This window comes from Castor canadensis, chromosome 11 (assembly GCF_047511655.1).
Source record: "Castor canadensis chromosome 11, mCasCan1.hap1v2, whole genome shotgun sequence".
Classification (NCBI taxonomy): domain Eukaryota; kingdom Metazoa; phylum Chordata; class Mammalia; order Rodentia; family Castoridae; genus Castor; species Castor canadensis.
Window position 1 is genome coordinate 110350593 of NC_133396.1, and position 24700 is coordinate 110375292.

A 24700-nucleotide genomic window follows, 5' to 3' on the forward strand; every position below is an offset into this window, starting at 1 on the left:
CCAAATCCAAGAGGTGTTTATTGTAATGAGTGTTCAGGGAGGGTTGGGTGGGGTGTGGTTCCCCCCATATGATCCTCCAAGGCTCTGGGGTGATTCATTCTTCCTTGGATCCGGGGGTGGGGCTGATATTTGTTCCCCGAGTTGGGCTCTGCTCCCCCTGGCCCTTGGCATCCCCTGCATCTCCAGCCACTAGAGCCACATTCCTCAGATAATTGGTGTTGAAGCAGTTCATCTGTTCATCTCCAGGAATCAGGTTACAGCACAGGGCAGGATCTTTCCAGAAGTTCCGTCGGGGACCACACAGATCATCGATGAAGGCTAATTTCTGAAGAAGGAGAAAAGTAAATCAGAGATGGTGGGGGTCAGAGTCAGGCATGGATACCTGGGTGCCCAAAGTCCTCCTCTTGTCAGCTTCTACTGGTTTTCCCCTGAATCCCCTTCCTGGAGCCCAGACATAATGTAAGGCTGCCTTGCATAGCTAGATTCCTTGTGACTGACAGATATGCACCTCTGGAAATGCCAGAAGCTTGAGGCCCAGAGAAGGTATAATAGGAACTAAGGAATGGGGACCAGGCCAGGTCAGGAAGACTTCTGGAATAAAGAAAAAGGAGCACTCCCATTATCCTTACTTCTGTGCCTAAGGAGAAGGGGCAGCCTTTAATTCTAGCCCTCTCTCCTCACTCCATTGCATTCTTCTGGGGACACTGACCCTCTTCTCCACACACTTACCTCTTCCTCAGCACAGCAGGCCTGTTCTGGAAATGGCAGGTCACAGCAGTGGGCAGTCATGTTCTGGATCAGCCCAGGAATCTGTTTACTATGGTTGGAGTGAAAGAGGTAGGGGTCAGGATCTTTGTACATTTCCTGTTGTCCAAATAGTACTGGGAGACCATTATTATGCTGTCTCCAAGGGCACCTCAGGAGGGAGACTTTTGGGGAGGGAAGTGTTCTTGGGAAGATCTGGGCAAGACTTACTGCTTGGTGAGAACTCTTCGGTTTCCACAGAGATGGCCCATGAGGTTGGGGGTGACTCGGCTGAGGTCAAGGGTCAAGATGTCCCTGTCATAGTTGGGGTAGGGAGCTCGATGGGCAAAGCAATCATCCCGGGCAGGGCTAGGAGGGTAGCGGCAACATGAGTGGTGGTGGGTTTTTATAGCCTGCTCCCGGTCACAGAATCTATCCAGGGTATCCTCCCACTGTGGACCAGAGAGAGACAAGTCAGAGGCTGCATGCTTGGTCTCTTTTCTCCTCACCATCTACTTTCCTTACTACCCCAGTTATGACATAAGGGGCTCCAGCCCCAGGGGCCAAGAGGGGAGGGTAAAGAACCAGAAGGCAAAGAGTCAGTTATGGATGTGGGCTTGGGAAGGTGGAGGGAGGAAGCACAGATGAGGTTCCAAGTTGGCCATGGGAGATGAGCTGGAACAGTAGGTGAAGAGGGTCAGGTGAGCCCAGAGCTGACAAATGAATGGCAGACAGGTGGATGTGTGGGATTACAGGTGGATGAGGACTTAAGATGAACAGACTCAGATGACGGACACAATGGATGGACGGACAGTCACAAGCAGATGAACGTGGACGTGGTCACAGCAGGGAGATACATGGTTGGATGGACCAGTGGAATCAGCGGTTGGAGTTGGGCAGGCAGGCAGGCTCCCAGGGGCAGGGCTGGGACGCCCACTTACGGCCTTCCATGTACAGGTGTGGTTGTTCCCCTGGCGGCAGCAGCGCTGGAACTCCACTTCCAGCTGAGTCAGAGCATGCAGCTGTCTTTGGATGGGGTCAGTAGGTGGAAGATTGCGTGGCACAGAGCGCAAGCGTCTCAGGTGGCAGATGTTCTTGATATTGTCCAGTGTGGGCAACCCAGGGGGAAAGGGCAGCTCGGGGCCCGAGGAAAGACCAGGCTGGTGACTGGGGCAGGCCTGGAGCTGGTAGTGTGGTCGAGGAGCTGCCTCCTGGAAGCAGGAGAATCGTGCCTCCCCCTGCCATTTACAGCACCAGTGGTGTCGTGTCTTGACTGAGAACTCGGCCTCACAGAACCGAGTCATTGTTTCCTCCCACTAGAGTGAGAGGGGGGTGGGTCAGCCCAGCAGCCCATGTCCACATTCCTACCTTCCTCCCAGGATCCAGGACAGGATCCTAGGCAGGTAGGTGAGAAAGTAGCAGCGGTTGTCCCCTGCTGTCCTGGCACACTGGGGAGGCCTGAGGTAGGGCAACGAAAGGAACCTGAGGTTCCTCCAAACCCAAGACTAGATGTCAAGCCTTTAAAACACACACACTACTGTCTGAGGTTAAAAGATACCCCAAAATCAAGAGCCCAACCCTTACCACGAGCTTTGCGCAGTCTAGGCGGTTTGTGTGGCTGCGGCAGCGACAACAGCGGGAATATCCAGTCTCCAGAAAATTGAGGGTCTCACCCTGGCGACTAAGGTGGGAGAAGCCAGTCTGTGGCAGGTTCCAGGGACCATATACTATATGTTGACGCTCAGGAAGGCAGATCTGGTTCAGATTGTCTGGAGAAGGCCGACCAGGGGGGAAGCCATCTAGTCGGTGGGCCCAGGCCCCTCGGAACCGGCCCCCCTGTTGGCAGTGCTGGGCTGGATTCCAAGAATGAGGTTCTGCAGGGTCCTGGCCCATGAAGGGAGCTGGCTTTTCTAGAATGGGGAAAACAGAGTGGGAAGGAGGATGTGAAGGGATAGACAAAGGCTGTTTGAGCTGGGAGGACTGAAAGATCTTGGGGTGGAGGAGAAAGGGTTAGGAGGATATAGGGGAAATGGAGGAAGAAATTACTCTGTGCTTCTTACCTTCAGAATAACTGACTGAAAGGAAACGAGAATTGAAGCATGGAAGGTGTTACCCTCAGAGCTGTCCTTCCTCCCAAATCCTTCCTCCCTGTACTGCTTCCTGAGGCCCAAGCTCCTCTCCCCCAGGGACCTCAAGGCTTAGTAGAAGAATGGACAGATCAGTGCTGTCACTTACCGTCTCTCTGCTTGGATTGGGAGATCTCCTGATGTGGGAGAGGTGGGTCCACTGGGGTAGAGGAGATGTAAGCAAAAATCGGGTTAGATAGGCAATAATAGAAAACAGGCAACTGAGCTGGGCATGGTAATACAGGCCTATAATCCCAGAACTGGGGATGGTAAGGCAGAAGGATGGAAAGTTTGAGGCTAGCTCAGGCTACATAGTGAGACCTTGTCTCAAAAACAAAACAAATAAGAAAACAGGAACATGGCTGGTTCCTGTTGATAAAAAGGAACTCAGTGGAGAAGTGAAAAATAAATGCAATTTTATGTTATTTAATCATATAACTATTAAATAGGCATTATTTCCTCAACTGTACAGATGAAGAAACCAAGGCTTGGAGGGATAAGTAAATCAAGATTATACAACTAGGGCTGGTGGAGTGTTCAAGTGGTAAGAGTGCCTGCCTATCAAGTGTGAGGGCCCCAAGTTCAAACCTCAGTGCTGGAAAAAAAAAAAAAAAGATTACACAACTAGTAAGTGGCAAAGCCTACCACTTTGCTTTCCAAACTCATGTTCTGGGGTGTAGAATAAAGGTCATGGGGTCATGGGGAAACAGGAGAAGGAGTCACTTACTTTCCTTCTGTTCAGCAAGGCTTTGGGGAGGGGGCAACTCTTCTTGGCGGGAGAAGGCTCCCTGAGTGAGCGGGGTACCTATTGAAAGACGGGTGAGAGCACGCAGGAGTGGTCAGACAAGCATTAGAGGTGGCAGTGGAATGGAGGTAGGGAGTGGGCAAGCACTCACCTCTCCTTTCAACAGGGAGTTGTAGAGGGGGCAGCTCTTCCTGTTGGACAGGGATGGCTTCTGGAGAGGGAGGGGGCTGCACTACAGAAGGGTGAGTGTGTAAGCAGCCCACCCCTTCCAGCCAGGCCATGAGAGGGTTTCTTCCCTTCTCCCATCTGAAGAACAGGAAGTAGGCCAGATCAGAGACCTGGAGGGGTAACTAAGAAGGGCATGTGGTGGCCTTACCTTCTCTTTGTCCCTCAAAGGGAAGATCATGCTCAGAAGTGTCAGGGTGATTCATGGAGAAGCCCTGGGTCCGGGGTGGGGAGGGAGGTGCTGCATAACCAACTGGAGCCAAGAGGGGAGATAGTCAGAGCCTGTAGTTCCTCTTCAACTCCCAACCCCTAGGCTGCTCCCAAACTCTTACCTTCTTGAAGGTGCTGGATGAGATGCTCTGGCTTCAGCTCTCTCTTCCCTGGACCCTTGAGGACTAGAGGGAGGAAGGACAAGTCAGGGGCAGTTTTGAGGGGCCTTAGTAAGGGGTGGGGAGGCTTTGAAGGGAAAGAATGTAGAAAAATGACTAAGACACAGGACCACTTCTGTATTACACCTGCCCTGTGTCCCCTCATCTCCTCCACAAATACATCTAGATGTGAGTGACTGGGTTTTGAGAAAACCTGTGATATTCCGATGGCCCCACCTCTATCTGGCTCAAAGGTTGGGCCTGAAGGAAATGTGACATACGGGGTTGGGGAGGGAGACCCTAATTTTCTGAGTCTCTCTCTAGGGACTTGTGGCTGTCCTCCCCATAGCCATTCTGCTATTACTTCCCTAACTTTCAGAAAAAGTCTGACCTGACGCTGGCTGGGGGCTCACTTACCCACTTCCTCTACCCATCCTCCTCCTACAGACTCTTCACACATCTTTAGGCCTTCTGATAAAGAGCCCAGCCAGAAGTTTAAGTGCCTGCCCTTAGTCTCAGCTCCTCCTTACTTTAGGTCTCAACTTAGGACAATTTAGGATCTGGGGACTGGGACAGGCACAGAGAAAGAAATCACTGGCAGATTTGCAGGCACAAGACGAATTGGGAATGACAATGAGATAGGGCTTTACCAGAACTATAGACTAGATCTACTGACATTCTCTCAACAGTTTCAAGCCCTCTGGAGGTGGGAATTCTGTTTCATTCAGGCATCAAAGCACAGTGTATACGTGCCCAACAGAGGTAAGTCTGTGGATGGACACCCCCTCAACTCTTCCTCTAACCAGTTAGTCAAGGCTCCCTTGGCCAGCAGCTTGAGGGGGGCCCTTTTCCCTTTCTTACCTGTCTCCTAGTCCTTCCACATACATCCTTCTCAGGTGTAGGTCCCTTATTCTGTGACTTCAACTACCCTCTTTGTTGTCTACTTCAGTCCACTTTTGTTTCTTAGCATCAATCTCCAGGAATCCCCCTTTTTCTTTTCCTGCCTTCCTGTTTAAAGGCTCCAGTGCCCCAGGCCCTTTGTGGGCTACTCAGAAAGGAGGGCAAACCACCCTACTGGTGATGAGCTGCTTGGAGCCAGGTCCCTTCCCAAATGCTGACCCCACCCCTACTCACCTCCCTCAAAGGTGGCAGAAGCAACAGCTAAGCAGGCCAAGACCAAGGCTGCTCTGGACATAGTCCCCATCTTGGGGCAAGGACTGGTTATTGCCACCCAGAAGCTGAGTCTTCTCAAGCAAATCTGGATTTGAAGGGCTGGGCTGCTGGAAGCCTGTTCCTCTGGTTGCTGCTACTGCTGTTGTGAACTTCAGGGCCAGCTCCGGTCTCCCTTTATATGTTGTCTGGTGCTATCTCCCGCCCTTCTCAGCTTCCTGCCATGACTCAGTCCCAGCTGCTCCTCCTCTGGCAGCCACTCCTCCCAAACTCATCCTGAAGTCTCCTCAGAGGATTGAGAAGAATGGAGGTGATGGGAGGGGAGCATTCATGTGACCCCAGGAGAAATTGATTCAGAGAATCATGGAGCAGGAGACACTTGAGACCTTAGTTTATGCCTCAGGTTCTCCACCTGCATACTGCCCTTTGTGGAGAATGGATCTGAAAACCTACTAATTTGGGGTTGGAGGAACAAGACAACTGCTTGAGGCAGTAACCCTGCCAGTAAGAGGGCTGGTTATCCCTTTTCCTCAACTCTGGGACAAAAGAGACAGAGTAGAACTTCCTTTTATCGTCCTTAGGAGTCAGAGATGAAGACACATGCCCTTGCAGCTTCAAGTTTATTTTCATTCTTCTCCATCCAAACAGTACAGCTTCCCTCCCTCTGTGGGGCCCCCAAACAAGTCTATTTTCAGGAGAGGGGACACATGCAGTTGAGGATTCTGGGGGACTATCAGCTGGGTTAGAGTCTCCTGTGTGAAGGGAGGCTGATGGCTCTCAGGGTTTTTGCGTCATCTGTATACAAAGGCTCAGAAAATTTCTTCAGCATTGGAGACCCGGGTGTTCTGCAGCTCCAGCAGCCTCTCCATAGCATCAGTCAAGTCCCACTCCCCTAGTCGCCGATTATCTCGAGTCCGTATGTTCACTGTTCTCTTACTCTGTTCCTTCTGGCCAACCACTGCAGGAAGAGGAAGGGAGGTCTGGGAACCTTGGGACAAGTTCATCCACATGGGATATTTCCTTTTGTTTTGCAGACTTAAATCTTTAGGAAGGGTGGGAGAAGAGCCTAGATACAGTTTAAAGAAGTATATATTTAGCTGTGCCTGCTCTGCAGTTCACTGCTTATCCTGATGAGATAAGGAAAAGGTCCAGGCTCTATATGCCTTATCACTTCTGGTCAGAGGCCAGAGGTTACAGATGTTAGAGTCAGTCAGAAAAGATTGAAGGGCTGGTGGAGTGGCTCAAGTGTGTCTGCCTAGCAAAGCCTAGCAAGCATGAGGCCCTGAGTTCAAGCACCAGTACTACAATAAAAAAAATTAAAAAAAAAAGAAAAGATTGAGAACTAGACACAAAGTGAAACTGTTTGAGAATCAGATAAGAGAAACTGTACATGTGTGAATGGGGGTTGGATGCCTTACAGGAGGGAAGATAACAGGGGTGGGACACATGTGTGCAAGACCACAGGACTACAGGTCAACCTGCTCCAAGTACTGCAGGGTGAGTGGGGTGTATAATAACCAGGTGATCTGGCTGAGAAGTTCCTGTTTCAAAAGCACTAGACTCCAGGGTGAAAAAAGCAGGAGCAAAGCAGTGCTAGACTTTTCTCCTTAAGGCCTTTGCCTTTCTCCTCAGCCTTCAGGGTTGACTCTATCCAGGTGTAAAATAAACAAGGCTAATTAAGTAATGCCTTGCTTTTTAAAAATTTTTTGGTGCTGGGGATTAAACCCAGGGCCTTGCACATGCTAGGCAAGCACTCTACCACTGAGCTACATCCCCAGTCTTTTTTTTTTTTTTTTGTGGTACTGGGCTTGAACTCAGGACCTTCACCTTGAGCCATTCCACCAGCCCTATTTTTGTGAAGGGTTTTTTTTCGAGATAGGGTCTGTCAGAACTATTTCCCTGGGCTGTCAGAACTATTTCCCTGGGCTAGCTTCTAACCTTGATTACAGCTCTGTGAGCCACTGGTGCCTGGCATTGTTTTTTTTTTTTTTTTTTTTTTGAGACAGGGACTCACTATGTAGTCCAGACTAGCTTAGAACTTGCAATCCTCCTACCTTCACCTCCTGAGTGCTAGGATTGTAGGTTCCAATTAATGGACTTCCTGTCCATTTCTCTCAGCTGCTTGCTTGGTTAATAACTTAACAGAAAACCCCTAGGGTGGGGCTAATAAGAGAAAAACCGTTCTGAGGGATAGAGGTAGTAGTGGGGAGCAGCAATCTGAAGGAACTTAAGAGGGCAAATGAGTCAGGCTCCTGTTCAGCTCAGGTAAAAGCCCCAATTAATCCAAATATGCAAATAACCAAACTAAGTAGACTTAATAGAAAGAAGAATGCAGAACTTAGGGCTCTGAGGTTTTGGACTAACCCACTTTCTTACCAAACTGAAAATTGTAGTGGGCAAGCTGGGCCCGGCGGACTCTTCGGCTGAGGGTCAGTCCAGAGTCAGCATCCAGGTCGCTGACTAGTCCTGCAGACCGCAGGCTCTGTTGTACCTGGGACACAGATGTTGTGACAAGAAGTGAATCTAATGGAAGGTTGAGGAATTAGGACTGTCAGACACCACTCTCCCTCAACCATCTACCACCCCCAACTTCTTATTCCCTGCCTTAGTGCTCTTAGGTTCTCACCTACAGCCTCTTCTCATCTCATTACACTGAGGCCACCTTTGCATTTTCAACTCACAACTTTGTTGTCTGCCTTTTCCTAGAGACAAGCACTCCACTGTTCGCTGGATTTTGCTTGACACTACTCTACCCAACCAGCTGCTCAAATCCAGTACCACCTCTGTTTTCAATTCTCTTTAGAAAGGACAAAAAAGGGCTGGAGACAGGGCTCACATGGTAGAGCACCTGCCTAGCAACTGCAAATCCCTGAGTTCAAGCCCCAGTACTATAAAAAAGGGCAAATAAAAAACAACATTTAGCCAAAACCATTTTTATGCCAAGTGCTCTGTTGGCAATGTTTAACATTTATTGCTAAATTTTCACACATCTCTGTAAGACAGAAATTAGTCTTATTTAAAAATTTTTTTTAATTTAAAAAATTTATTTATTTTTGTTTTCAACTTTCCTTTTAGATGACTTCTATTAACTCTGAATCTCAATATTAGTATCTGTTTTTGTCTGTTTTTTGTGGTACTGAGGTTTGAACTCGGGGCCTACACCTTGAGCCACTCCACCAGACCTTTTCTTGTGATGGGTTTTTTTGAGATAGGGTCTTGTAAACTATTTGCCTGGGCTGGCTTCAAACTTTGATCCTCCTGATCTCTGCCTCCTGAGTAGCTAGAATTACAGGCATAAGCCACTGGCACCCGTCTAGTCTCATTGTTTAGATACAGAATTTCCAGTACAGTATAGCTGCTACTCAAGTCCTGTCTTATGTCTCTAAGGGCTGTGTCCTTCCTACTACTCTATGTAGCCTCTTCCCACCCAGGGGGAAGGCTATTGCTCCTCTTTTTGCCCTTCCCCATGCCCCCAACTCCTCACCTGCCTGGCATATTCCTCTTGCTCAGTCCCCACAGGGATGACCACCACCTGGAATGGGGACAGCCACAGTGGCCTGGTTGGGAGAGAACAGCAAGGCAAATTATTCATTCTGGTTCTGGCCAGAAGTGGGCTGTAGGGAGCAGAACTGAGAAGAAAACAAGCCAGGATATAAAGGGGGCCTGAACAGAAATTTAGTGTCAAGAGGTCTCACCATTTTCCTCCACAGCTTTCTGCCAGCACTCCTAATAGCCTTTCCACAGAACCAAGCACTGCTCGGTGAATGAGGACAGGATGCTTCAGGGCCCCCGCCTGCCTGAGAAGGAAAAGGAGGGTACAAACTGTGTACCCAAAATCACTTTATGGTTTTCAAGAAATACTCATTCCTGGCAGGATCTGGCTTAATTTTTAGGGTTAAAGGTAGAGGGGTAATTATTGACCTATTCACGGGCTATAAAGAGAAAAGGGGCCAGGCCAAGATTCTATACCCCTTGTACTGGAGACCGAATCTCTGTGGCAATTGGAAGTCAAGCTGGATTGTCCCACACTGATGGGGCCGACTGAGGGCATCATGGAGGTGCACATCAATCTGAAGCACAGCAGAGAGATGGGAGGGCATGAGAAAAACAGAACCAGTGTCTTCCATTATCTGTACCACTCCACTTTCTATCTACCCATGTCCCAGGCTATTTGGAGAGTCATGTCACCCAGGTGTATCACACTCTACCCCTTTAATCCACTCTATTTCACTTACTCTGGCACTGGGTTCCAGTTGCTCTCTCCACTTAAGTAATGGTGTTACAATATTAGAAAATATCCACACCCTTGCCTCTCAATTCTTTTGAGTTTTCATCTCAGAGACCTTTACCCCTTACATACACACTGTGGCCTCATCCTTCACTTTGTCATCTTTCCTAATGGCTTTACTTCTGAAACACTCCACCAGACACCTACTCTGATTATTTTCCCTTATTCTCCCAGCTAACATTTTTCCTATTACTAGTTTTTCCTTTCCTTCTCCCCTTTCTCCCCTTTCCTTCTTCTCCCTCTCCCCTCCACTCCCCTTCCTTCCTTCCTTTTTGGTACAGGGGTTTGAACTCTGCCTCCTGAGTAGCTAGGATTATAGGCATGAGCCACTGGTGCCCAGCTGAATTTTTTTTTCTTAGTAACATAAAAATATTTTAGTAAGGGAGAGTAATAAAGGAATTAATCTGATGAAAGTACAAAATACTAATGGGTGAAATCCCTTTGAACAATGAATATACACTTGAAAAATGAAATACTGGAATCCCGTGGGGAGGGAGATACTCATGGGAGGAGGAGGGTAAATGGAGAGGGTGAAGGAGGGGACATATGGTTGATGTACTTTATACACTTGTGTGAAAATAAGAGCAGTGAAACCTGTTGAAATTATTGTAAGTAGGGATGAGAGGGGTGGGGGAAAAGGATGGACAGGATGACTAACCAAGGTACATTGTAAACATATACTGAAATGTGACAATGAAAACCCCCAGTACAACTAATATATGCTAATAAAAATGTGAAAAAAAAAAAAGCTGGGCACTGGTGGCTCACACCTTTAATGCTAGCTACTTGAGAGGCTGAGATTGGGAGGATTGTGGTTTGACACCAGCCTGGACAAACAGTTCAACCCCAGTACTGCCAAAAAAAACCAAACCAAACCAAAAAACAAATCAAATAACCAGATCAAAATGGAATGGAGGTATGGCTCAAGTGGTAGGGCATTTACTTTTCAAGTGTGAAGCCCTGAGTTCAAAACCCAGTCCCACACACACAATAAAGTAAACAAAAGAAAAGATTTTGCCAGGCGCTGGTGGTTAACACTTATAATCCTAGCCACTCAGGAGGCAGAGATTGGAGGACTGTGGGTTGAAGCCAGCTAGGAAAAAAGTGAGACGCTCATCTCAAAAATATCCAACACAAAAAAATGGCTAGAAGAATGGCTCAAGTACCCAGTACCACCAAAAACAACAACAACAAAAAGCCCACGTAGTTTGTTATTGGCAAAATCAATCAATAGAACACATTTTGTAATTCCGGTATTTTTTTTTTTTTTCCCTGGGACTAGGGCCTGAACCCAGGGCCTATCTCCAGTTCTTTTAAAAAAACTTTTTTATTTTTAATTTTTTGCTGTGCTGGGGCTCAAACCTAGGACTTGCACATGTTAGGCAAGTGTTCTACCACCAAGCTATACCCTGCATCCTCCTTTTTAAAATTTTGAGACAGGGTTTTGCTAAGTTGTCCAGGCTGGCCTCAAACTTGTGATCCTCCTGCCTCTCAGCCCAGTAGCTGGGATTACATGCATGTACCACTATGCCTGGCTTCATTAATTTTTAATATTTTCATTTACTGTTTATTGAACCACTAAACAAACACCCAGTGTTGGAATAGACATTGGAACATAAAAATGAGTAGTGTGCATGTTACATGAATAAATCACCCCAGCATATCACATAGCAGCTACTGACCACTGAAAAGATTTAGTCTTTTCTCCTTTTATTTTATCGTTTTTGCATTTATTTACATGTGTATACACTGTTTGTTCCCCCTCCCCCAAGATTTAGTTCTCATAACAGTTTTTTTTTTTTAGTACTGTGGTTTGAACTCAGGGCCTATACCTTGAGCCACTCCACCAGACCATTTTTTGTGTGAGTTTTTTCAGGATAGGGTTTCTTGAACTATTTGCTCAGGCTGGCTTTGAACTGGATCCTCCTGAGCGCTGCCTCCTGAGTAGCTAGGGTTACAGACATAAGTCACCAGCACCCAGCTTTATAACAGTTTTTTTTTTTTTTATAATCTTCTCTCCTACCTTCAACCCTCTCACTAACAACACTTCTCTCTTTCACTCCCATCTCAGCAAATGATTCTGCAACCTGCTTGACAGAGAATTCAGGTAATTGATATTTAGGGATAGGAAAATGCCTCAACTTCCTGTCACCATACCTATAACCTTGCATCTAGCCCCAGACTTTACCTTTAGTTTGGATATAATGGCAAAGGTGTTCCCGTTTGTGGAGAATTCTCAATCCTGTCCCAAGCCTCCCAGGAACTTCCTACTTCCCTCTACTGCAACCTTTTCTCTTACAACTTTCACTTTTCTCCCCCAAACAGGTTCCCTCTCATCACAGTTTAGTTGGCACTGGAGTTTGGACTGAGTACCTCACACTTGCAAAGCAGGCACTCTAATGCTTGAGCCACACCTCCAGTCTATTTAGCTCTGGTTGTTTTGGACATGAGGTCTCATGAAGTATTTGTGCGGGTTGGCCTTGAACCTCAATCCTCCCGATTTCAGCCTCCTAAGAAGCTAGAGTAGCTAGGATTACAGGCACAAGCCACCAGCGTACAGCTTATCATAGCATTTAAACATTTTCAAACCTATTTCTTCCTCTTTTTTTTTTCTTTTTGCAGTACTGGAGTTTGAACTCAGAGCCTACACTGTGAGCCACTCTACCAACCCTTTTCTGTAATTTTTTTTCGAGATAGGGCCTTGTGAACTATTTCCCCTGGCTGGCTCTGAACCAGGATCCTCCTGATCTCTGCCTCCTGAGTAGCTAGGATTACAGGCGTGAGCCACTGGTGCCCGTCTTAAATCTATCTCTTTAGAAAAATCTCTCTTGACTACCCAGACCCCTACAGCTACTCCTTTATAAGATTCAAAATTCTTGAAAGAGTTATGTTTGTTCAGTCACTGCTGTCTGAATCCACCCCCATTTGAAAATGGTCCTTCAAAATCTAATAGTCCTTTTTGTTTGTGAGCTGGAGGTCAAACCCAGGCCCTTGTATGTGCTAGGCAAGCTCTACGAGCCACATCCCCAGCACCCCCTTCTATTTTTTTTTTTTTTTGAGATAGATTTTGTTGCCCAAATGGCCTCAATTCCTGGGCCAAGTGATCTTCCTGCCTCAGCCTCCTGAATAGCTAGAATCACAGGCATGTGCACAAGGCTCCTGAAAACAGTGTTTTTACTGAATCCAGAAGACACTCAGCAGTCCCTCTTCCTTCTCCCTATACCTCCCCTACTTCTTTTACTTCTTCCCACTTGCCATATGAGTTTTCAGCTCTATCCTCAGCCTCTGCTTACACTATCCCCTCCTAGAAGAGCTCTTTTTTTTTTCTGATGGTACTGGGGTTTGAACTCAGGGCCTTGTGCAGGGAGTCTTACCACTTGAGCCATACTACCAGCTCCTGGAAGAGCTGGTCAACAATTAACTCCCATTAGACTGGAGAGTGATTCCTGCAGGAAGACTCTCCCGTACTCTGAGTAGGACTTACACCCGTCTGTGCTCTCTTACCACCTATACAGCATGGATCCACTACATGGCCTATTTACTTCTCACAATCCTCACTAGACTCCAAATTCCATAGGAGCAGGAAATACATTGCTTTTCTTTTTAAGTCTAAAAACTCTTCTTTATATCTACTAAGTGTTTAATAAAACAAACAAAATACAGATAAATAAAACTTTAAGGAGGGTCCCCAGTTTACCTTTGGCCCATAGAAGGCACCATCTCCAGGGTTAAGGTCCCAGGGTTCTCCAAATTCCTCCAAGGCCTGTTGAAGAACCTTTGAGGGAATGAGACAAGAGAAGAATGTTATCATCTGAGAGTTCATGAGCAAGACACTCCTCCAGTCCCCATATATGTCTCCTGGTTACCATATCCCTTCTCCTCCCACTGTAGTTTATCTGCCTCTGTTTCCCTACCTCCTGCTCACCTGCTCAGCCTCATCCCAAAGGCTAGGTTCCCCTAGGAAGCCAGATGGCCGGGTGGACAATGCCAGGCGGAAGGAGAAGCCAAGGACAGCATACACAGAGCGAAGGAAATCAAGACAGTCTCGTATCTCTGCTTCTAGCTAGAGGCAGGAAATAAGGGAGGTGGGGGGTGAGCTGCATGCCAGCTGGAGATCTGAGGTGATGGTAGTTTGGGAGAAACAGAGGCAAAACCAGAGAGGTAGCAGAAGATAGCCAAATTATAATATACAGAGGGCAACTGAAGGTCAGGGAAGTTAAAGGTTTACAGAGAGAGTGGTAAGTGGTTCAAGACATGCTTTAGTGGAGCCAGGGAAGGGCCACCTGATCTGGTGCACAGAAGATATGAGCATCATCCTGCTGGAAGCGCCACAGCCGAGTCAGTCCTCCCAGACTGCCAGAGGCCTCAGCCCGGTGCAGGACTCCAAAGTCAGCAAGTCGAATGGGCAGTTCCCGCCAGGATCTGGGCCGGTGGGCGAACATCAGGCTGAGGTCGGGGTGGGGTGGGGGTCAGGGCCACAGGGAGAACTAGCCCTGGAAAACTGCACCTCCCCCCAGTCTGCTTGCCAATTTTCTCTGCACCATCAGCTACCACATCTCCACTTAATATACACCCACTAAGCCCTATCAATTCCACTCATCACAGGTGCCTGGTGCAAAAAGTGAATCTCTTAGTCATACAGTAATAGGCATCATTTACTGTGCCCCTGTTCTGCAATGGGCACTGAGCCTTGATTTTACTGGTCAGGAGACTGAGACCCAAGCAGTGGAATGATTTTCCCAAATTCACAGGGTTAGCTACAGGGCAGATTCAAGACTCACATCAGGTGTCCCAATATTCTTTTTAAGACACTTTCTACTACTTTACATTTAACAATCTAGTTGCTACCTGAGTTCCAGGACGACCAGGCTTCCTGGTTCTCAACTCACCAGTGTGCAGGGCAGTTCATGGGCTTGAGGGCAAGTGTGTCTGTGGGATGACTGGCAGGGTGGTCACTCTGGGAGCTGGCAGGCCTGTTTATGCCTGGGGGCTGCAGGGCAAACATGTCTTCCCTATAATGTTCCCAGTGTCCTGACTGTTCCCAGAGTTTTGTAGAAAACAGTGTGGGAGTTTTCACCTCTGAGAAACCACGGCGGGCATACTCAGCCTGGGAAGGGGGTACAAGTATGAGGTCAGCGTAACTGAAAGGAGACAAAGCAGCAAGAAGGTGAGTGATTCTCTTGGGTTCTCTGACCTCACAGCCACAAGCTATCAAATATCATCATTGGGCTGGCAGAGTGGCTCAAGCAGTAAGAGCACCTGCCTAACAAATATGGGGCCCTAAGTTCAAACTTCAGTGCTGCCAAAATAAAAATAAATAAATAAAACCCCATCATTATCTATGCTCCCCCACTGCATACCACACAACTATAGTATCATACAAAAGGCCACCAGCACTTTACAATGTTTATGCTTATGCTTCCAATGCTTTTTTTTTTTGAGACAGGTTTTGCTATGTAGCTCAGTCTGGCCTTAAATTCATGATTCTCCTGCCTTAGCCTCCTGAGTATTGGAATTACACGTGTGCACCATACCTCGCCTAATACCCCTCTTTTAACTCAAACGATTTGGTTTACTCTAGGCCCCCAGTCCCTCCCTGGTCTTCTTTCCTCTGGACTTGGGTCCAGCTTACCCTGATAAAAGCTACCAGGGCATTATACACCCTTGTCCCTCGAGGCAGGAAGAAGCAGCTCCCAGGGCTCAGTTCATGGAAGAAGAAGAGCTCCTGTTCCTGGGGATGGAATGGCAATTGGCACTTAATGGAGAAGGCTTTGGAAATAGAAGTTTCAGTCTGTTTGACTGAATGAGCTCCCAATGTCACATGAAGTTCCTCTCTAACAAACCCTTATCACTAGCCCTCTCTGTCTTCCCAAGCTCTGTACCTTCCCAATGCGTCTGTGGTCCCGCAACTCTGCTTCTTTCCTCTGGGCTTCCCATTCCCTCAGCAACTCTGCTGTGGGGAATGAAATTCCTGACACTCTCTGTAGTGTCTCTGGAGCCCCTGAAGACTTCCACAAGGATGAGGAGTTCTGTGGGAGGGCAGAAGGAATCAAAGGGAAGGCAAGGAAGACTGAAAGCCCCAACCTTTCTTTCACACATCATATGATACTCTTGATGTAAGCATTGCAGGTATGCTCCTTGGTCACGATCCCATCTCATCTCTCTCATTACTTTGCCCACCACTGCTACCAACAGGATGGCATCCTCTTGGCTACCCTGGCCACAGCCCTGGCTTTTCCTGAATTGACTCCTACATACTTCCCAGTCAGGCCTAATCTTACCCAACCATCTCTTTTGCTTTCCATTCTTATTGCCATCAGTGCTCTTGTACTTAGTTCCATTCCCTTCTAATCAAAGACTGCTTACGGGAGTAACTAAACTCTGGTCAAGTGTCAGTCTCTCCACCTCTTATTAACATCCCACACAGCTGCAAGAGAAGTCAACCTTATACATCACATCCTATTTCTAGCTACACAAAAGTCAAAAGCCTCTGCTTGCTCTTTTGTCAGTAGTACTAATAAGAGCCTATATCTATAGCATTTTTTCTCCAACACTTTCTCCTGTGTTAGTTGATTTTCATTGTCTCTAGGACGTGGATTTAACAGCCTCGTTTTGTAGATGGGAAAAATGAGCAAGGAGATTTACCCAGTTACATAGGCAAAATGAGGTCTGTGCAGGTGGCTAAGTTTTCAATGCAGGGCTATTTGTTCTATACAACTGCCTGTCCCTTTGTTACTTGTTTCCATCCCATCTAGTAACTCATGATGTCCAGTATTTGTATGTATTTTCATAGAAAGCACAGCCCTAACTTAGGGTATTCTCCTTGTTCCTATCATACAGTATTCATCCATCCTTCTGGACCATGTTCCCTCTCCACAGACACTGTCCCTATTATATGACCCTATCCAGTCTGCTCACACTCTCTTGCTTCATGTCCCTTACCTAGGGAATCGGAATGGACCCCTGGGCCCTGGCAGCGTGTTTATTATCTACCATCAAACTAGGGAATTCGAGAATGCGGGGACTAAGTATCTTTCTCCGTCTCAATTCTCTCCTTAGCCATGAGAGCAGAGAACTGGCGGGAAAAGAGGACAATTTCCTTCTCCTGCTCACTCCTGTGAAAACAGGAGAATCAACTTCATTGTGTTTTCATAACTGACCGTTAGCAGCTTCAGGCCTCCGATTTGTCCAGTGTGCCGAAGGTGGGGGCCCCGGCAAAGATCAACCAACATACCACATCTGGGAGAAAGAAGACACCAGTTAGTGGTTTCCAGATTCTTTCTTTCTTTTTTTTTTTTTTTTTAGGTGGTTCTAGAGTTTGAACTCAGAGCTTCAAGGACTTGAGCTTGCTAGGCAGGTGCTCTATTGCTTGAGTCGTGACCCCAGCTCCCCCCGCTTCTTTTTTGTATTTATGTATGTATGTATGTATGTATGTGAGTGTGTATGTATTATGTATTTTTCTCCCACCCCATGTCTCTCCACTCACAATAAAGATCAGGCACAGGGCCTGGGCTGAGGTATACATGGGGTAGATTTACTTTGCTTCTTCTTTCTATACAGTCAGTGTAAGAACATAGCCTGTGCTAAGCACCAGGAGGTCTCCTCTGCCCCCTCCTCTCCTTTTTTGGTGATGCTGGTTTTTTTTTTCTTTAAGACTAGACAAGTATAGTAGTGAGAAGGAGGGAAAAGTGTAGAACAAGGAGTTCAATCTGTAACTGACTGTGAATAATCAATTGAGACAACTCACTACCTTCGGACAGCCTATGCTGGGGTTCTTAATTAGGGGCTCTACCACTTGAGCCAATGCTCCCAGCCCAGGTTTCCAGATTCTCTTTTTTTCTGATGGGACTGAAGTTTAACCTCAGGCCTTTATACTTGCAAAGCAGGTGCTCTACCACTTGAACCATACCTCTAGTCCATTTGGCTCTGTTTATTTTGGACACGGGATCTTGTGAACTAAATTGCCTGGATTATAGGCGTGAGCCACTGGCAGTTGGCAGTTTCCAGATTCTTTCTACAGTACTAGGGTTTGAACTCAGGACCTATACCTTGAGCCACTCCACCAGCCCTTTTTTTTTTGTGATGGGTTTTTTTTTGAGATAGGGTTTCTTGAACTATTTGCCTAGGCTGGCTTTGAACTGTAATCCTCTTGATCTCAGCCTCCCAGGTAGATAGGATTATAGGCATGAGCCACTATCGCATGGCAGTTTCTAGAGTCTTGTGAATCTAGTTTTCTTCCTTTTATGGTCTTTAGCTAACAGAAAGAGGTGAAGAGAAAGGAACAGTTCTACAGGCAGAGAGAGCAAAGGCAGATAAAAATCAGTTCCTCCATTTCTTTTTCCAGAGCAACACAGATTACCTTCTGTCTTTCTTCACTTATCCCATTTCTGGTCCTCTTCACTGTTTCCCTACCTCTCCCAGTTTTCTTTAATCTTGATAACACTCACCCATACACTGTTGCTGTTGGACCTCTCACTTTCTCCTCAATCACACGAAGCTTAAAGGGGTTATCCTGGAAGAAGGCAGATCGAAGAGTGAAGCCCCAAGATGTCCTGAGAAAGAGCTACTCTACTTTTTTTTTTTCTGTCTTCCCCCTAAAACTGAACATTGTCACCTCACCTTAAAAAGCTGATAAAGCTGATCCTTTGAAGCCTCTAGCCTCCGGAATGGTTGTGCAGCAGCTACAATCTCCTGGCAAATCTGCTCCAAAACAGGCAATTCTGAGCCCTGGATTGTCCTGGAAAGAAGAAAGTTGGTTGGCTTGCTTCCTCTAAGAGGCAACACCTGGGACACACACCTGTTGACTAGGGACTAAAGTAGAGCCCTCCAAGAAAAAAATCCTAGAACTTTTGGCAAAGACAGACAAACTCAGAGAAAACATAAATAGGAAATCAGGAGTGTGTGTGTGTGTGTGTGTGTTTCTGGATATCAATCCCAGGGCTTTATGCATAGTAGGAAAGCATTCTACCCTGAGATTTTATAGCTGGAGGAAAAGCTCTATGCACAAAGTTAAAAATTAAGTGCTCGGTCCAGAACATGGAAGACTGAGGCAGAACTGACTGCAAGTTCTTAGCAAGTGTGAAGCCCTGAGTTCAAACCCCAGTACTGCAAAAAAAAAAAAAAAAAAGAGAGAAGTTGGTACCAAGCCACACATCTGTAATCCTAGCTACTTGGGAGCCTGAGATCAGGATGGTTCGAGGCCATTCAGGGGAAATAGTTCATGAGAACCCATATCCAAAAATAACCAGACCAAAATGGACTAGAAGTGTGGCTCAAACAGTAGAGTGCTAGCTTTGCAAGTGTGAAGCCCTAAGTTCAAACCCCAGGCTCATCACAAAAGAAAAAAAAAAAAAAAGTTGGAGCCAGGTGCCGGTGGCTCATGCCTGTAATCCTAGCTACTCAGGAGGCAGAGATCAGGAGAACTGCAGTTCAAAGCCAGCCCCTGCAAACAGCCCCTATCTCAAAAAAATCCATCACACAAAAGGGCTGCTGGAATGGCTCAAGGTGTAGGCCCTGAGTTCAAACCCCAGTACTGCAAAAAAAAAAGTTGGTACCAATGTCACAGATGAGACATAGAGTGGCCCTCTTCAGCTTTCTCTCCAAAGGCCCACGGCCCCAACAAAGGACCTCAGAAATAACCCCAGAATCACTCTCCTTCTTCCTTGTACTACTCACCGCTCCTTTCCCAGGAAGAAATCATGGTAAAACCCATATTCTGTACTTGGACCTCGGCAGAGAATAGCGCCCAGGAATTGCTCAGCTGCTGCCCCCAGAATGTGGGTGCTAGAGTGCCAGAATACCTGGGTTTGTAAAAAAAGTGTTTGTGAATTCATTAACTTCTCTTTTAACTCTGACATCTCTAATCCTTTTCTTAGAGAATCTGGTAGGAACTAGTATGGTTCTTGTAGGATTAACTACCACAAAATGGAGAATCTAGATTTGAAGGTGACCACTAAACAGTAAAAAAGGTTAAAAAAAAAAAGGAACAGAAGGCCAGTATTCTTTCTTCTTTCAATGTCCAGAAGCTTTGGTCCCACTAGTGCTTCAGAGAACACTATCTTCTTAAGACAGTGGTTCCTAGCCAGACATGGTGGCACATGCCTGTGATTCTAGCACTTATCAGACTGAAACAGAAGGATCTCAAGTTTGAGGCCAGCCTGGGCTACACAGCAAAACTGTCTCCAAAAACAAACAAAACAGTGGTTTTCTTTGGTCTTTTTTTTTTTTTTTTTTTTGAGGTACTGAGGACTGAACCCAGAATCTTGTATATGGCTACATGGCAGGCAAACAGTCTACCACTAAGCTATGCCCCAGTCCTCCGTCTGGTTTTTCAGTCCTGTTTTTTTTTTTTTTCTTAACCCAGGAATCTAGTAAAATGGAGCTACTCTTCTAGGAGTTGGTCATTATTCATACTTGGATGACATAAGAATTCCATTTTTCTGGATCCTAGTAGACACAATCTACATTATCTGAGTTGACATGAAAAGGGCAAAGTGGGGGAGGTGAACAGGTTGTGTGCTTAGTTGTGAAAACCATTTTAGAGTTGAATATACATCATGGATGACTTACAGTGTATGTGTTCAAGAACTGAAAAGATTGAATGGGCATATTATACTTCTCTTTCTGAACTTATTATCTCTCTCCTTTAATTGCACAAATGATGTTTGCTTAATAGACTAAGGCTAAATAAAAACTTTGATCATAAGTTTCCAGCTTAGCCAGGAATAGTCAAATGGTTAATACAGTCAGTGGTAGGCCTCCCAACTGCAAATGGAGAAACTGAGACAAAAGAAATGTTAGAATTTCCTGCTTAAATATCTCTTAATTTACTAGCCATTGTACTCTGTATACAGAAGAAACTTACTGCTTTCCCCTCTGGGGAGTCGAATGTCAGAAATCTGAGGTCAGAATCTGTCTCCAAGGGCCGCTCTAGATCATAAGGTTCTCCATTCACTTGAGCAGCCACTGCAGTATCAGCCAGTGTTGAACTTCAGCAGTGGGGGTGGGAATGAAGAAAAAAGTCAGGGTTACAATCCACAACAGGCCACAGGCAAGTATCTCAGCAAGTCTAAATTGGCCAAGGAGAAATGAGTTTCCAGAGCAATAAAACCAATCATTTCTTTCCCCAACCAATAATGGAGAAAGGGCAGATATTGTGAAATAAATGCAGATAAATCCTCCAGAAGAAAGACAACCTTGATGGGGACAAAATACAAACAAGTAGACCAAGTTTCCTTTCCCTTATCAGGTGCAGGGGGAGTAAAAGGGCAGAAGGATAATTCTGGTAGGCACAGAATAGACATGCTTACCTGATTTGCTGGGCTAGTTGGTAAGGGGTTGTGTTCCACGCCACAGCATCCACTTTTTGGCCTCCAGGAAGTGATATCTTAATAGTCCGGGGTCCCTTCTGTGCCATGCTTCCCAACCTTTTTACCTGAGCAGCCCATAGCTCCTCAAAGACGCCAAATCGCTCCGCCAACCAATGTGGAGTGACAGACACAGAGGCCTGAAGAGAAAGATGTTTCAGGAGGTATCACAGGTCCTATTTCGGGATCGGGGGTGGGAGGATCTGTGGATATTTAAGTGGTCTTGGTCCTAATCTCTGGACTTTAAGGGGGATTGGGTCTTACGCTGGGGCTTCTAAGGGACTCTACGCTCCACTGGCTGCTGACTCTAGAAACAGATGGCTAGTTTAGGGACAGGGTGGTCTGGTCCGGTAGTTGGGAGCGCAGGAGAGTAGCTATGGTGAGACTGGGTCGAGAGCGTACACTTTGGGTCTTGGTTGGATCCGAACGCTCGGAACTTTTGATACCTCACGCACCGAGTGTAGCTCGAAGGCTTGCAACCCCAGGAGCCCGAGCCGGAGACGGAGCGATCGCCACCTCTGATACAGCCCCATGTTTCTTCAAATCGGTCACTACATCCTCAGACTACCGCCGCTTCTCCTCCTCCAGATTCCTAATTGGTTTCTAACCCAACAACGTTCTCGCCTATTGGTTAAATACATGCCATTCTGGTCTGGCACCACCCCCAGGAACTCTGAAGAGTCACACCCCCCCACAGCAAGAGCTGCCTTGTCAGTGGTTCCGCCTGACCGGAAGATGGAAACTGTTACACACAGCTGCAATCCCGAAGACCGCTGAACTCCTGCTGAAAGCTCAAAGTAGCAATAAGGTGTCTTGCAGCTTTGAGGACCGGGGCAGAACTCTTGATGGTGAGAGTGGGAGAAAAGCAGATGGGAAATGGTAGTCATTTCCCTTTAGCCATAAAATTTCGTATACATGATCTCTAAGGCAGGCAAGAACAACAGCATAGACTTTGGAACCAGGTATCTAATTAAAGTCCTGGATCTGCCATTTACTAATTTTTGTAAGTTATTTAATTTCTCTAAGCCTCACTTTTCTCATCTATGGAATGAGAATAACAGTATCACTTCCAATTGGTGAGATAATTGCCTAGCATAGTGTTTAGAATATGGTAATGAGCATCAGGCACAAGAAGCCATTATAGTAAATGGATATAATAACTTTAAGGCTGGAGAAAAGAATCCATAGAGGTCACTTCTTGGAATTCTTTCATACTCACGGTGCTTTAAGAGGGACCTTTGAACCTTCTTAATCTTACAGATGTGGAATTTAAGGTCAGAGAAGATAAATTATTTAAGGTCAACCAGTAAGTGCTGATACTGGATTCTGAATCCAAGACTTGAGGGCTGCGGGTGTGTGGCTCAAGTGGCAGAGTGCCTGCCTAGCAAGTGGGAGGCAGGGAGTCTAAACCCCAGTACTGTCAAAAATAAATAGCACACTGAACCCAAGACTTGCACTCTTCCATTACATCATACTTTCTGTAGTAGGGCAGTTTTCTATCAACATACTCCCCTTCACCCCTGATGACTTTAGCTTTCTGCTACCTACATAAGCCTTTTGCCTCTCATTCCCATCACAGCTCTCTATTTCTTTTATCCCTTCTCTTCCCTCACCCTGTTAAATCTAGGATACAGGACTACTTACATTTCATTAGTTTTACACAGCAAAAATAGAAACATGGTTAGATTTGTAGTAAAGGAAATGAGCTTATGGGCAGTCTGAGGCTCTCAGTAATTCCAATTAGTCCCTCACCTGAGGGTGGGGATCGTTAGAGTTGGTTCTCAAGTTTCAGCAGTGATGGAATCAAGGGTTGTGGTGGAAGAGTTGTCAGAAAAAGCTGTTTAATCTAGTCTCCAGAGAGGCCAGAAGTTCTGTCTGGGGAAGGCAGTTGATCTGAGTCATAGGCACCACCACTCTGAGTCTTGGCTCCATCTTCTGGTATGGTAGACACCCTGAAATACAAAGAGAGACAAGACTGTGGGAGAGGAAGGTTGCTTGTGTGTTTGTGATCAGAAAGTAGTAAGAATTTTCAAGTAGCATTCAGAAGGGATGACAATGACAGGCCGAATTTTTCTTGTGGTTCTGTACCAAAAGGAGGAGAGGGTTATACTGAAGGCAACAAAATGGTAGGTGCTTACTAATAATTATTGAATTAAGTATGTACCAATCACTGTCCTGACTTGAAGCTTCAACAAATACAAACACTGATGCAATTTCTTTAATCATACTACCTGTCCTCTTTTGTTAAGATCATGGAGGGATGGTGGAATAAGTTAGCTACACTGAGATGGCAGCTCCCTACACTCATCTCTTAAACATGTACTGACTGCTTACTGCATGCAGTGCACTGAACTGGATGCTGAGGTGACACTAGTCGATCAACCACCACATCATCACTTACATAACTTGTGTTGCAGTGGAGAAGCAATGCCAAGGTATTCCATCCCACCTCTTATAGCAAGCAAGACAGCTTAGGTCAATTCCTTAATTATTGGTTTATTCTTCTACTTCTTACTAGCATATGCCTCAGCCTCAGGGAATTGTAACCCGTTATTCTCCCTGAAATTTCTTGTTGCTCACCCCATCCCACTCCTGCGTGTCAGAAAACCACTGAACACCTACTGTGTGCAGTACTATTTCACCATCTCATTTAATTCCTAACAACTCTGTCAAGTGGTGTTCTTATGCTCCATTTAAAACATGGAAAATGGAGTTCTCAGAGTAGTTCAAGTGGTAGAGAGGCTGCCTAGCAAGCAAGAGACCCCAAGTTTCCCATTTTTGGGAAAACAAAAAAAGGGAAAATGATGAAGAGAAGTCAAGCCTATTCTATCTGAATCCAAAGCATGGCTTGTTTACACTGTGCTCTGCTGCCTTTTAGGGACCACATTAGTCAAAATGCATCCTATTTGTAGTGCTGCTCCCTTTCCTCTCCAGGGTACTCAACTCAAGACACTTGTGGTCCAAGAGAACTTTAACATAGGATAAAGAGCTGTTTCCGATAAAAAGCCAAGAAAAAAGGCGTCTTCTAGCTTTTCTCTACCAGACTGAAGGAAAAAAGAAGGAAATAACACTGAAAGATTTCCACAGAAGTGTAGGGAAAAGGGAATCTTCAATAAATGATGTCCTGATACTCTTTAAGTTTTATGAAATTCTCAGCTTTACTCCACTCTTACAAGAGACATCCCATGTTGGTTAAAGCCTCAGTTGAAGTGTTTTGTTGAGGTAAGGTCTGGCTATATAGCTGGCAGTCCTCAAACTTGTGATCCTCCTGTCTCAGTCTTACAAGTGTTGGTTTATAGATGAGTGCCACCATTCCTGGCAAAGTAATATTCTTACAGATTTTAAACTATTTTTTAAATACTCTCCATTGAAAATAAAACACACCAGGATCAGCACATACCTCCACATCTATCTTAGAGGGTTATTTTGTTTTTTGGCGGTACTGGGGTTTTAAACTTAGGGCTTTGCATTTGCAAAACAGGCCCTCTACCACTTGAACCACACCCCAGTCCCTCTATCTTAGAGCAAATTCCTCCAAGTCCCTACGCCAAGGTAAAGAAGGCATTGGAGGTAAAAAAGAGAAATTTAGTAATGCAAAATATAAAAAGATCCATGTCATTGTCACCACAAATGCTTTTTTCTTTTTGTGGTGCTTGGCATCAAACCCA

General features: G+C 46.0%; 2 protein-coding genes and 1 non-coding gene across 10 annotated transcripts; all 3 read right to left on the reverse strand.

Moving 5' to 3' along the window:
* Positions 1 to 5568, reverse strand: Ecm1 (extracellular matrix protein 1). Of its 5 annotated transcripts, none has more exons than XM_020155791.2 (11): positions 5343 to 5565; positions 4173 to 4235; positions 3992 to 4093; positions 3767 to 3847; positions 3598 to 3675; positions 2980 to 3030; positions 2329 to 2654; positions 1686 to 2060; positions 976 to 1196; positions 730 to 817; positions 1 to 325 (listed from the first exon to the last, which is right to left on the reverse strand). In XM_020155791.2, exons 1-11 carry the CDS (start codon positions 5410 to 5412, stop codon positions 95 to 97), a joined length of 1686 nt encoding a protein of 561 aa, XP_020011380.1. In that variant the 5' UTR covers positions 5413 to 5565; the 3' UTR covers positions 1 to 94. The 5 variants fall into 5 exon arrangements, with proteins under 5 accessions (XP_020011380.1, XP_020011379.1, XP_073904296.1 ...); XM_020155790.2 differs by having other exon boundaries at positions 3598 to 3678; positions 5343 to 5563; XM_074048195.1 differs by lacking the exon at positions 1686 to 2060 and having other exon boundaries at positions 5343 to 5568.
* A 416-nt stretch (positions 5569 to 5984) lies between these two features.
* Tars2 (threonyl-tRNA synthetase 2, mitochondrial) lies at positions 5985 to 23398 on the reverse strand. Of its 4 annotated transcripts, none has more exons than XM_020155784.2 (18): positions 21479 to 22068; positions 20976 to 21172; positions 20531 to 20654; positions 19342 to 19466; positions 18286 to 18403; positions 18114 to 18178; positions 16827 to 16905; positions 15549 to 15695; positions 15299 to 15397; positions 14556 to 14773; positions 13950 to 14112; positions 13592 to 13729; positions 13364 to 13441; positions 9348 to 9448; positions 9074 to 9175; positions 8863 to 8935; positions 7755 to 7869; positions 5985 to 6336 (listed from the first exon to the last, which is right to left on the reverse strand). In XM_020155784.2, exons 1-18 carry the CDS (start codon positions 21563 to 21565, stop codon positions 6188 to 6190), a joined length of 2178 nt encoding a protein of 725 aa, XP_020011373.2. In that variant the 5' UTR covers positions 21566 to 22068; the 3' UTR covers positions 5985 to 6187. The 4 variants fall into 4 exon arrangements, with proteins under 4 accessions (XP_020011373.2, XP_020011374.2, XP_020011377.2 ...); XM_020155785.2 differs by having other exon boundaries at positions 21488 to 22052; XM_020155789.2 differs by lacking the exons at positions 5985 to 6336; positions 9348 to 9448 and having other exon boundaries at positions 7754 to 7869; positions 21479 to 23398.
* Positions 17135 to 17266, reverse strand: LOC141414484 (small nucleolar RNA SNORA51). Its single transcript, XR_012439511.1, has one exon. It is a non-coding gene; the product is annotated as a small nucleolar RNA SNORA51 (small nucleolar RNA).
* Positions 23399 to 24700: the final 1302 nt, after the last annotated feature.